We start from the raw sequence: 12,680 nt of genomic DNA, 5'->3' as shown, positions 1-12,680 counted from the left end.
GTAGGACAATGTAGGACAGTGTAGGACAGTGTAGGACAGTGTAGGACAGTGTAGGACAATGTAGGACAATGTAGGATAGTGTAGGACAGTGTAGGACAGTGTAGGACAATGTAGGACAGTGTAGGACAATGTAGGACAGTGTAGGACAGTGTAGGACAATGTAGGACAGTGTAGGACAGTGTAGGACAATGTAGGACAATGTAGGATAGCATAGTCGCGTGATGCAGATTTGTATCTGGTATCTATTGTATTGACCTCTGACTTTACCATATTTTAAACATGATAGATACGAATTTTATTTATACAACAAATTAGCATTGTTGCTGTTATGAGTACAGCTTCTGAAGAAAGCAGCTAAGATTGTACAAAATAGAATAATAAATAAATAAATTTGCTCAATGGGAACACAGCAACTGCAAAAATACCTGACATTTTTTGGTAGATTTTTCACCAGGATGAGAGGGGTTCTTTTGGCACCGACTCTCTGACCCATCATCAGTGCAGCAGATGTAGCTAGGTAGCTAGTCTACCACTGTTCTGTTCAGATGATCACTTATTAATAAGTACAAAATACATATCAAGCCTGAAAACATTAAACTTAAGGACTGAATGTTCCGCTCTTTGTGTGGGAAATATTTTTTGTGATTTTTGGTCTTTAACTCTGATACACTATTGGAGCTGTTGTCAGTCAGTTGCCATGGCAATGGGCGTAGCCGACACAGAGAGCGATTAAAAAAAGCATACGAGTGGCTTTGAGTTGTTCTTTGGCGTTTTCTCCTCACCGTGGCTCACTGTGCTGAATGAATAATTCCGACATCTCCAGGTTGCGTTCTGTTAACTGAATCAAAAAAGAATCGTCTTTTTGCCCTCCGTGCGCTAAATTTCCGGATATAAACGGAAACATGCAAAGTGTCTGCAGAAATCCTGGGATGCTTTGCACACTTTTTATCCAAGTAACATATTATGTTGTAGAACCGATGAATGCTTTAGACCTAGCCCTATCCTTATGCCTTATGACGAGACCATATGATTTTGTTTTTTATTTTACCTGCCATCTGAAATATTGGCGTGTTCCCTCTGTCTTGTAGGGCATTAGCAGAAAACCCTTCTCTGATTGATCGCTTTGTCATCGGACTGCCACCTGCCATTCATCTCTGTCTGACCAACATGTGAAGCACTTTGGCTGCTGATGGATCAAAACAAAGCACCTTTCAGTGCCAGGGGTGATTCACTGCTGCACATGTCATCTTAAGTTTCAAAATGGAAACTTAAGGGTTTCCATTTTGATGTGACAGCTCATAGGCTTGGAGCTTTGTACCTGTCAGAAGTGAGGAAGATGTAAGGCAAAAATATCTTCAATATGAACGGACATTTTTTCCCTCAATTTGCCATCTTAACTGTGTTTTGTGTTTTGTAGCCATTATGCACATGTAGAATTAGAAGCTAAAGTACAAATGTGGCTCTTGTTGTTTTCCGGCTAACAAGAAGAAGGTGGGCTGATCAGGTGGAAACCTAATGAGAGGCTTTTGTTGTCCCTTCTTTTAGACTTCGTTCATTAGAGAGGGTAACCCTAACCCTAACCCTAACCCTCAGAGCATGATGCTACCACCACCATACTTTGTTGTGTATCGTTGTTTTTATACCTAACATATACGGTATGTATGCTACATATACAGTATACATGCTCAATAAATTACAATATCATTGAAAATCTCATTATTTTAAGGAACTCGTTTCACTAAGTGAAACACATTTACACTGAGATTGATGTTTTCAGACCCTTATTTCTGTTAATTACGATGATTTTCCACCGACAGCTAATGAAAACATGACATTTGGGTTTGAATATTACAGCAGGCCAATAAAAACATTTTTAATATAGAAAGGTGGGCTTAATGAAAAGCATGTTTACAGGTTGCCTCATTGGAAGGCATATTCAAATTGATTAAATATTACGGTAGTATTACTGGACTGTTTGTATTTGCACGTTTCTGGTACGCCCATAAATCTGGTGCACAAGCGACATCCTTCAACAGCAACGATGGTTCCTGAATGTGTTTCTCCAGGCGCACTGAGAAACACATTCTCAGTGTGTTTTTTCAGCTCCAAAAAATAATCTGATTGGACACTGGAACAGACTGTTGTTGTGTTCAGGTTGTGCTAAGAGTAGTTAGGAGTTAGATTTTAGTTGGATTCTTCAAACATTTAGCTGAGATCAAATTAGTGGTGGGAAGAAAAACAACAGCCATGTCTCTGTTTGAGAGGAATGATGGAGTGTGGTGAAAGAGAAGAGAAGAGTTGTGGGGCACTTTGCTCTCTCAAAAAGTCTGCCAATTAAAAGGCGAAGAGAGAAAAACAATATCAGAGGAGTTTGAGATCTTATTTCAAACCTTTGGATCTCATTAAAATTGCTTTGTTGAACTGATGGCTGCGGTCGCCGCCATCAAGCCGGAAGGAAATTCGCTCTCTGCTCGCTTTCTAACAAACCGCTCAGGGAAAGGAGCAGCAACAAATCTGAGATGAGATGATAAGACAAATGCAGCTCTGATTTAAACCCTGAGCAAAAAAAAAAAAAAACTTTTCTTCCTATAAACGAATTACCAGAAATCTCCACTTACAAACCAAGAGACATTAAGCTAATAACTTGAGATTGGGAGCAAATTACATCAGACAGCTTGATAGGAAAGGACTCCAGATATTCACTCTTCTACACCTGCATTATTTGGCATGCGGAAATATAATTTCTACCAACAGTGTCAGACTGTTGTTATTCTGAAAACATCTGCCAGTGGACATGGGCACATGATGAGTCCGAGTGGAAGGGAAGTTACATGCTGACGCAGCGGAACGAGAGCCTCATCTGTGTATCTGTATTATGAAATCTTATATTTACATAGTGCTGATAAAGTTGTTTAGCTCCATGGCTGCTGCGCTATTTATTTTACCAAAAACAATTCAGAAAATTGAAGTGTAGTCCAAACTTCTGCAATTAACTCGATTAAAACTTTTACTCGAGTCCCACGACTAATAGTAAGATTTCTGTGGAAACAAAAAAATGCTTCTGTCATCTTTCTGTTTCCACTAAGTCTTTTTGTTTCAATACGATGAGCAACAGTAAGGACTTGGGAAGCACCACACATTCTCGTTGCACTGGATTTGACTGAACAGCGTCTTTACTAACTTGCCTGAGATTGTATCAGAGAGGTGAGAGGTATTCTCCCAAACCACTGAGGACATCTTGTCTCACAAATGGTGTCCAAGAAGAGGGAGAAAAATAGAAACTCTCTGCACCGCCTCCTGCAGATTCTTCCTTTCAGTTACACCAGAGATGCTTTACAAAGATAGAATAGAATAGAATAGAATTCAACTTTATTGTCATTGCACTGTCACAAGTACAAGCAACGAGATGTAGTTTGCATCTATCCAGAAGTGCTCTACGAGATATAAATATTTATTTACAGATGTACAAGACCATGTACTGTATGTATGGACTATAAGGGGTTATAGCAAAGAGATATATATATTGTGTATAAATATAAATATGGGAGCTATATGCACAGATTATACAGAATATACAAGAATGTTAGGGAATGGATTATTGTTAGGTAAATTATATTAGGTGTTTAAACCTGACAATTATAGATAAATAATGGAAGATAAAATTTACAGGTTGTATGTGTGTGTGAAGAAAACAGTCCGTGATTATTGTTGTGATGCTGCCTATAATGTCCTGGTAAAAGATAGTGAAGATAGAGGCAGAAATCACATTTGTGTTTGATCTTGTGAGGAGGTGAATGTCTTTTTTTTTTAATCAAAAGCAGCTCTTTATGACCAGAACTTGGATGTTGTCAAAATGCCACTCACTGCAGGAGGACCTTTTGTCACATTAGTTTCTAAAACTGGATATAATCAGCAACAAAAGCATTAAAAAGGTGCAGAAAACTCTTCACAGTAGCGGCATTTCCATTATAAATGAAATTTCTGTCAATATTCTGCTGATATTGAAAAAACACAATTTCACAATTGTGCTGTTTGAATTAAATAAGAAACATACGGTAATTAAAATCACACATGAATAAGTTCATTCACATGATAAATCATTGAAAAACATGATCTTCCTACCACTTCCTGTTATTTTCTTCATGCTTTGCGCCAGTGGCAACATCTGGTTGTTGATCATGTGACTGGTATGATGCAAAACAAGTCTTTCCTTTGCAGTTTTGCGAAATACACCACTTGCAATCCGGTCAAATAGAAACATCTCATCCCAGCGGCAAAACATTTTAATGAAAAACTAATTTTTGCACAATTGCTGTGTTTCCATTGAGCACATTTATTTTTGAAATGTCAAATTGCGCAATTTTATGGTCAATGGGAACACAGCTATTAAACATCTGCCTTAGTTAGCAAACAGAGGATAAAAATGAAGAATCGCATCAGTCCATCAGGGACCAAACAGCATTGCTTCCAGCGTTTTGTTTCTTGAAGCGGCTGGTAGTTATTCATTTATTCTTCTGCTAAACCCATTGACAAAGCGAAACCCTCACAGGGCCTAACAACAGATTTATCTCCTATTAGACCAAGTTTTGTGAAAGCTGCAACAAGCAACATGCATTTTAACTCAAGAACCCAAAACAAAACTGCAACAATGAAGCTGATTCCACTGATATTCCCTGTCGGTGGTTCTGGACTGAAACCGATCCGGGGAGATTCTCGTTTTATTGCGCAGCTGTTGAGTCATCTCTCTCATCAGGAACGAGCGATAACCCTTCTGAGACGCTTCATCCAGGAGTTTATTCAGAGCTGTGTGCAGGTAGACACTTGAAAACCAAACACCATTTCATGCTTCATTATCCTGAAGGCACCAGCCGACTGGGGCCTGTAGTTCCTTCCTGATGCACGACATGAACAAGTAATTCACATGAACAGCAGTATTTCTATAACGCTGTTTCAACCCAGACACACAGACATGGACGGATGATTTACAACTGCTCTGTTTGGACGTGTCACACAGCAGATGTCCCTGTGTGACCTTCAGCACCGACGTCTGTATCCTCCATGGTGTAAAATCTGCTCTTCATTTTAAGAGCCGTATTACATCTGGAAACTGTTCCCCTTTAAAATCCATTTTGTTGAAACTAGCGGTGGGACTTGATTGAAATTCTTTAATTGAGTTAATTACAGGGTCTGTAAGTAATTAAGCACAATTAATTGCATTTGAATCAAAAAAGGGCTTCAGGAAGGCCTGATCCTTCCTTAGAAATGTGGACTGTGGAGATTGACATGTTTAGCATTGAGATGCTACTTTAGGCCTGAATAGCTGCACTGCTAGGCTAACTATCTGTGAGGCTGCTCAGCATCTGGGCTTCGATTATTCATCTGGTGACTGAACCCAGTTAGTCACACGTCACCGCGGCTACGTGATTAATCGACACATGCCTCGCCGTTGTTTGCATTGTGAAGTTCCGTCCTGAAGCTCGTCGGTCTGAAGAGAGAGAGAGAGAAAGAATCCTACATTCGGTAAACTTCATTTTTGCATCACGAGGGAAAGGCAGCAACATCCATCTTTTTTATTGTCTAATGATGTTGCAGCTTCATTTGTTTTGCACGTTACAATATTAAAACCACATTAAAAGCTCATTTTGATCCCGTCTAAACAAGCCCTCCATCCGGCGCCGTCTGTCTGCGTCTGTGTGTCCCTCTCATTAGACATCATTGTTAGCTCGGTTCAAAGGCAGAAATATGGCCATAAATAAGGTAATTGGGACGAGCGTAGCAGCAAAACAAAGGCTCGGCAAATGCAAATGGACTCACACAGGAGACCAATTAAGGACAAAAGGATTGTCAACCAATGACTTCCTAGAAAATCCTGTCAGCGCTGTAAAGCAAATGAGATCGCGGATGTAGAGTTCAGGCACCAAACTGACACCGCAGCCTGACGGGGTCGACTCACCCACAGTGGGAGGGGGAAGCGCTTTCTTATTATGTTTTTGGTTTTTTATCATAATATCACGGAAAGCTAACTACAACAGAGTAAGGGCCAGACTTTAGGGGTGCTTTTTTTTAAAAATGAAAGACAAAAGTCAGGATAAAGTCACAAACGTACCAGAAGAAAGTTGTAAAATTACTGGAAAAGGTGTTTTTAATGAGAGCAAAACGTCGATAGTTAACATCTGAACTGACTGGCTCGTCCGTCTGCAGCTCTTTCCTTTAAATAGACTCAGTTGTTTGCTTTAAAGTCCTGATACTGATGATAATTTGATGATACTAAAATTTTAAACATGTCCCATGAGTGAAAAAATACCAATCTATAACTTTACAAGATGTTTAGCAATCCACATTTTAACTACGTATTTTAATTACTAATTTATTCTACTGATATTGTGAATTTATTCTGGTAATATATTTAGTTTATTCTGATATTTTTAACTTTGGGAACATTAGAGTTTATTCTCGTATTAGTTTGCCGTCTTATGACTTAATTCTTGTAATATTCTAACTTTCTGCTCATGATATTTGGACTATGAATTTATTCATGTATTATTATGCCTCTTTTCAGTTATTAATACTTTACCTCTATTATGAGTTTTTTCACCTATTGTTCCAACTTTATTGTCATCGGACCTTTTTCTCGTATTTTATGACTTTTTTTTCCTCGTATTATGACTTTATTCCCATAACACTATCCTTCTAACACTTTGTCTTTATTTTTGTAACATTTATTTTGATCTAATAATATTGTTAAACAATTCTGGTGTGACTTTATTTGCGATTTTATGACATTATTCTCGTAATTTAACTCGTCTTTTTCTCAGCCTGGCCGTAACTGTCTGTCACTAACACATGCAGGGTTTGTATCGTAATGCAGAATTTTTTCAGAAAGTGACTTTTTGAGGCAATAATTCATGGTCCAAACACCATTCAACACCAACACTGTGAAAGCACTAAATCTCAATGTTGTATTTGTCTAAGGATGTTAACATCAACCATTGTTTAAGACTAAAATCCAGATTTAAAGCAACGAAGAGAAAAACGCTCGCTGATTTGAGACTCTCTGACCTTACAGGGATAAATCATAAAAAAAACATTGGATCTGCTTGTTAGTCACAATAAAAGGTGATCTGAGATCTCATTTTTCAGGAAGATGGGAAAGCTGGCAATAAAGATAAACATGGATGAGATGGGCCCAGTCGAGCTTTTCTAAATTGCTTCTCTGTTGTCAGAATCAAACTGCTTAGCAAAGAGATTACAGCTCCAGTCAGCAGTTTGCGTAGCCTCCTTATGGGTCCAGTGCCGCAGACATTTTGAGTTTTTAATGTTTTATTAAAACTTTTTTAGACCCGGTTGAGATAAAACATTGAGTTTAAACTGATGAAAGTCTAATTATTAGAGGAGGCATTGCTTTTCAGCCAGTAGAGCAGAGGCGTCAAACTCACATCAAAAATCTGAATGTCCTTAAAGGGCCGGTTGTGGCAGAATGTATTGATAAAACCCAGTAAGCTGTTAAAATATTAATAAGCAGCTGTTTGTTTCAGCAATCAATAAGTGTCTCTTAAAATTAAATAATATTGAACATCTTTTCACGTTGATCAGTCCATCCAGGATTTTGTGATTGTTTTTTTTTTTTTGCAGTCAAAATCACAGATTTTTTTTGGTGCTAATTTCTAAACATTTGTAAGAAATTATTCACGATATTTGCGCTAATGGGACTTTATTAATAACCTTCTCAATCACTTGACATGAAGTAAGGCTGAGGGGACAGTCACTTAAACCCAATGTTCTTGATCAATTTTCAGAAAAACTCACAGTAAAATCAGAAAAAAATGAGGGGATCTGTTGATTTTGTGTTAATTTTGCAGATTAAAATAAAAACTGGAGGGGCATATTGATGTATTTGGAGTCTAGAGGGCCACTTAAAAACCTATGGTGTGCCAGATTTGGCCCCCGAGCCTTCAGTTTGACACATGTGCTGCAATGTCATTTAATTGCCAAAAGGTTGTTGATGCAGGAATCAGGTTCCAGGTTTTCCAGACTCAAATCGTCTTGAGGCAAGATTAACTGGAGACTGACAAACTAGTCTTAATATTAATAATTAAACATATATATTTTATTAAACTGGTTTCAGGGTTGCTTTGTAACGAAGATCAGATGAGCACTTCAAATGTTTGCAGGAGTCAGCATGGCGTCACTCAGAGGAACTCTACATGTGACTTGTGGATCTGTGAATAAGGAGCCGAATCACAGATAAAGCTAAGCAATGAAGAGAACTCCTAAAAAATCAAAGTGTCAGGACTTTTTCTGAAAATGTTCTGCCACCATGAAGCTGGGTAACAAAGTCGTGTAATCTGGCATTGTGTGGAAGTTGAGGACAAGTATTAATAGGTGCGCCTGTTCCTCGCCTCTGCACATCAAAGACGCGTCGTGCGTTGAAAGAAAACCGCCATCACACTTTCATTAATCGGCCTAACATTTCACAGGCGTAGGGAAATAAGCTGCTTTGGTAAATAATGCTCCTGCATCTCCCTGTCTTGCAATTGATGCTGTAACATGCACCATTTGATCTGAAGCTAAGTGAGCCGGCTAATGTTTATTATAATATGTATTTTTTTGGTTGTTAAAGGAATGTTAAAGAATTCCACATCAGAAGCATCACAACCCACAAACAGCCTATGTAAGGCTCATATGGTGCAAGATTTATGCTAGTACTACACAGATGTTGCAGGATTGACCCAATAATAACATCACTTAACTATCAGATGCTCTGTCCACAATAATTAAGCTTCACTCATCAGACAGACAGACTTTCTGATGATCAGCTCCAGTTGGTAACTTCATTCTTAAAATGGAGCAAAAAGTCAATAAAACGATAGCGGTAAAGTATCCCATTCTGACTCTAGTGGAACACCAGCTGCACTTCCATCGATCATAGGAATTGTGCAAATTGGAATTACGAAAATAAATTTCTTGTTTCTCTCTGTTTACTGTGTGAAACCATATGTGGTCGTAAAATTTCACCTTTGCACAAACGCTTACAGATTTATTCATTTTCCTTCATGGTTATGCACTGATCTATCATCCAAAATGCTACAAAAACACATTGAAGTTTGTGGTTTTCACAGACAAATAATGTGACTAACATCCAGATGCTGTAATGGAGGACAGAGGCACAACCACCCAGACCTTACTCTTCAAGTCATTTTAGTCATTTCCTGTCTTGACACTTGTTGTGACTCATCCTTTGATTTCCTTTTCTTCTCAGATAAAGAAGTCCCCACAGTCCCCCTCTCAATTCAGTCTCCAGTGTTGACAACAGCCGGCACAAGGGAAGACGGATCTAAAGGTAAAACTTCCAGCCTCGCAGCAGAAGGTTTCCTGCACTCTGTGCTGGCCCAAAGAGGACGCCTCGTCTCCAAGAAAGGGGAGGTCGTCCCCTCTCCACTGCCCCAGAATCTGCTTCCTCTCCTGGGCAGAGGACTCAGTGTCAACTCCTTCCATGGAAGCAACCCCCAGGAGCATCAAAGCGAGGGATTACCGACGAGGGAGAAGTCCTCAGCGTCAGCTGCGGCGTCGAGCCAGGGCAGCCGTCCAAGCCAACCGCCGTCCACAGACACACAGTCTCAGCTGCCTCACACAAGGACACACACACCTGAGCCAGAGGCGGAAATAACCACTGTACCAGACGTGGACACTGAAATGCCTTTATCAGGTATGTGTCAAAGGTAAACTGTCATTCTAAAATACCTAAATGAAATAGTATTTTTATTTTTTTCAAGCTTTGAAAAATGTTGCGTCTGAATATGTGTTGCAGCAATTCATGCGCTCTTTATTAGCCCAGCAAACCTTAAGAACATGGAAGAGACTCAGGACAAAAGACGCTGTTTGAAGTTAAATGAGATTTTTGCAGTCTGCAACAATAAATACCCTGGGGATCTGAAAATGGTTTCGAACACAATTTTCTTCCATTCTTTCAATGTTGGTTTTCCTGTGAAGTGGCAGTTTGAATTTCCTTTTGAAAGAAGAACAATAATATCTCCAGTGCCTTTCTAAACCTAAAAAGCTGTTTTATGAGGTTATTATCATCTTAGCGTAGCTAGCTTTTACTACTTACATTAAGACGTCTATTTAAATCTTGTGTTTTTAATATGCCGTTTTGGTTTGGTTTGTAGAGAAATATGACTTTTTTTAACCATGAAAGCAAACTGTCAGTCACTTTCTTCTTGGATTATTTGGTCTCAACAAATTATTAGCTTTTTTTTAATACTACAAAAAATATCCAAAATGTGCTAGTTTAAGTGCTATATTAATCTATACTACCAAATATTAAAAATCAGTGACATAATCAGTATTATATGAAATTCAGTCCTGAGAATAATTTCCCCCCTATCCTGTTGTATAATTTTTTTTTTTTTAGAAATTTTTATAATTTCTAAAGATAGAAATCAGATAAAAGCCTCGAATTCTGATATGTCAAATTGATCATCAACTTGAGAGGAAAACTCACCAAAATACACTGAGTTCAGTGTTTTTTCTTTAAACTCAAGGAGCATCAAACGCAGTGTAGGTTCATAATTTGAATATTTTATTGTTTAAACCTAAATGATGAAACTGAACCACATTTATCCTCATACAATAATGCATGATGGGAAAACCTCAGTTGGAGGAAAACACTAAATTTCCTCAGTTGTCATGTAAATGTAAGTATTCATCACTCTGTGCACTGATTCACAAGAAATGCATGTAAACTATCTGAGGGGAACTTTCATTCATTCTCACTGAAAAAGAAAACGACGTTCAACCAGAAACCAGGGACTGATTGATTGTGGTCAGTCCCTGACCTCAGCATCGTGAGGCGACAGCTTCTGGAGAAGGAGTCGTCATGAGGGCCTGATCAGCCAATCAGAAGTGCTTAGGGAAATTTATGGTCTTCTCAACTAGCCTTTAAGGGAAACAATAAGTAAAAATGTATCATTTTTTTCTGCTTCAGTCAAATATAAACAAACTACCAACACTGATAAATCTTTCTGCAAGCTGAAGCTGTTTCATATTCAAGGTTTCCAATCAAATCGCAACTGAATAAAATCATTAAAGTCCATATTTCAAAGTTTTAAGTAAACCAATCATTGATGATTCTATTTTTAGCTTTCAAAATGTCTAAATTAGCAAAACAACATCAGGTCACTCAACTAAGAGATACTTTGACACAAACAGGGATTCGTCAACACTTTGTTAAAGAACATCATTACGTATAGCGTCATCAGATCATCACCTTCCTAAAATAGTAATTTTTATTGCCAAAAAGAAAGAGGTGTTGATTATTTATTTTATTTCATTCTTTGAAGGTGATGATTAGGAATGCACAGATTGAAGTTTTCTTGCCGATTACTGATCTTTAAAAAGTCTGACCTGCCGATTGTGATTTAGCCTTTTGTTTTGATCAAACTCTTTAACAAAATCCATTTACATTTGGTTAATAATCTGACAAAATGCAAAACTTATTTAGCTTTTGACAAATTCTGTATCAGTATGACATGGAATTGCATTTTTTTAGAAAGGAATGTTCCAGTTTAACTAGAAACAAATACAACTTTTCTTATATGGTGCTATATAAGAAAAGAAAGGTTTAAAAATAAATATTGAACTGAATTGTAATTGTAATGAAATGAACTGAAGTGAAGTGCAAGAATCCTGATGAGGAGAGGCTTATGTGAGTCAGTCCAGCATGGAGCTTCCTAAAAGCCTGAGAGGGAAGAAGAAGAAGAGTGTCTATTTACCCTGAGCCTGTTAACGGCCTGGAGACCTGGCTCCGCCTTTTTCCTGCGTACTGCTTAAAGTCCTTGTAGTTTCTGTCTTTAATTACACACAGCGGGGATTTCCAGAGTGGTTCCAGTTAGAATGCCATTAAAAGGGATTACAAACGAATTCAAAGGGGGGGAAATAATCTGAACTCTCTGCTCTCTCCTCCAGCTGCATCCAGCTGCATGGTGAATTTCTCCGACCCAGAGGGATACATAGACTCCTCTGACAACCCGCCTCTGCCCGACGGCCTCTTCCTGCACTGCACCTACACCGTGACCGTGTACACTGGCTACGGCGTGGAACTGCAGGTGTGTGCGCGCCCCTCAGGGAAATCCCACGGCGGCAGAACTGCAGCCAGGCTGGGACGTGTTCGCAGCCTGCAACCTGCGTCTGGTTATCACAACTAGTGCGGCTTTAATGGAGGATGCTGCAGTGTTTGTGCTCTGGTCGTTATGTTGGATGCCTTTAGTCTGGAGGCTGACTCCTGCCTCCTGGTGGTGGCTTGTCGTTTCTGAATCAGCCAAGCAAGACGGGCAGGAACTGGAATTCCTCAAATGGTAACATTTGATGAAGGGATTCTTTAGATCCAGTTCAAATGTCACAAACATGAGTCATTTCTGAGCATTTACAAATTAGGTTTCCTATTTGGGAAAGGTTGACTGTTTTAAAAGAGCAGTATTGTGTAAAATCTTTTTTCTTTTTCTTTTTTTTTTTAGTTTTACATCATAATATTATGTTATTTTCTGTTGCCGTGATTCTTCTGTGCATGTTTGAGGAATTCTTGAGTTTCCCATAGAAACCATCCATTTCTATGGAGCAGAGCTCATCATATGAACTACGTCTCAGTGTAACGCTCCTAAAAACGGACATAAACTGACTGGAAT

At 38.7% G+C, this 12,680-nt stretch overlaps 1 protein-coding gene across 4 annotated transcripts in view; it reads left to right on the top strand.

Moving 5' to 3' along the window:
* Positions 1-12,680, top strand: part of sez6l (seizure related 6 homolog (mouse)-like) — a 70,301-nt gene that overhangs the window by 36,782 nt on the left and 20,839 nt on the right. For all 4 annotated transcript variants that reach the window (XM_028025951.1, XM_028025950.1, XM_028025949.1 and 1 more), the window contains exons 2-3: positions 9,260-9,706; positions 11,965-12,104. In XM_028025951.1, the coding sequence (XP_027881752.1) occupies positions 9,260-9,706; positions 11,965-12,104 (587 nt within the window). The remainder of the gene's footprint in view (positions 1-9,259; positions 9,707-11,964; positions 12,105-12,680) is intronic.

This window comes from Xiphophorus couchianus, chromosome 8, assembly GCF_001444195.1.
Source record: "Xiphophorus couchianus chromosome 8, X_couchianus-1.0, whole genome shotgun sequence".
Taxonomy (NCBI): Eukaryota; Metazoa; Chordata; class Actinopteri; order Cyprinodontiformes; family Poeciliidae; genus Xiphophorus; species Xiphophorus couchianus.
This window is presented reverse-complemented; position numbering and strand designations above follow the sequence as displayed.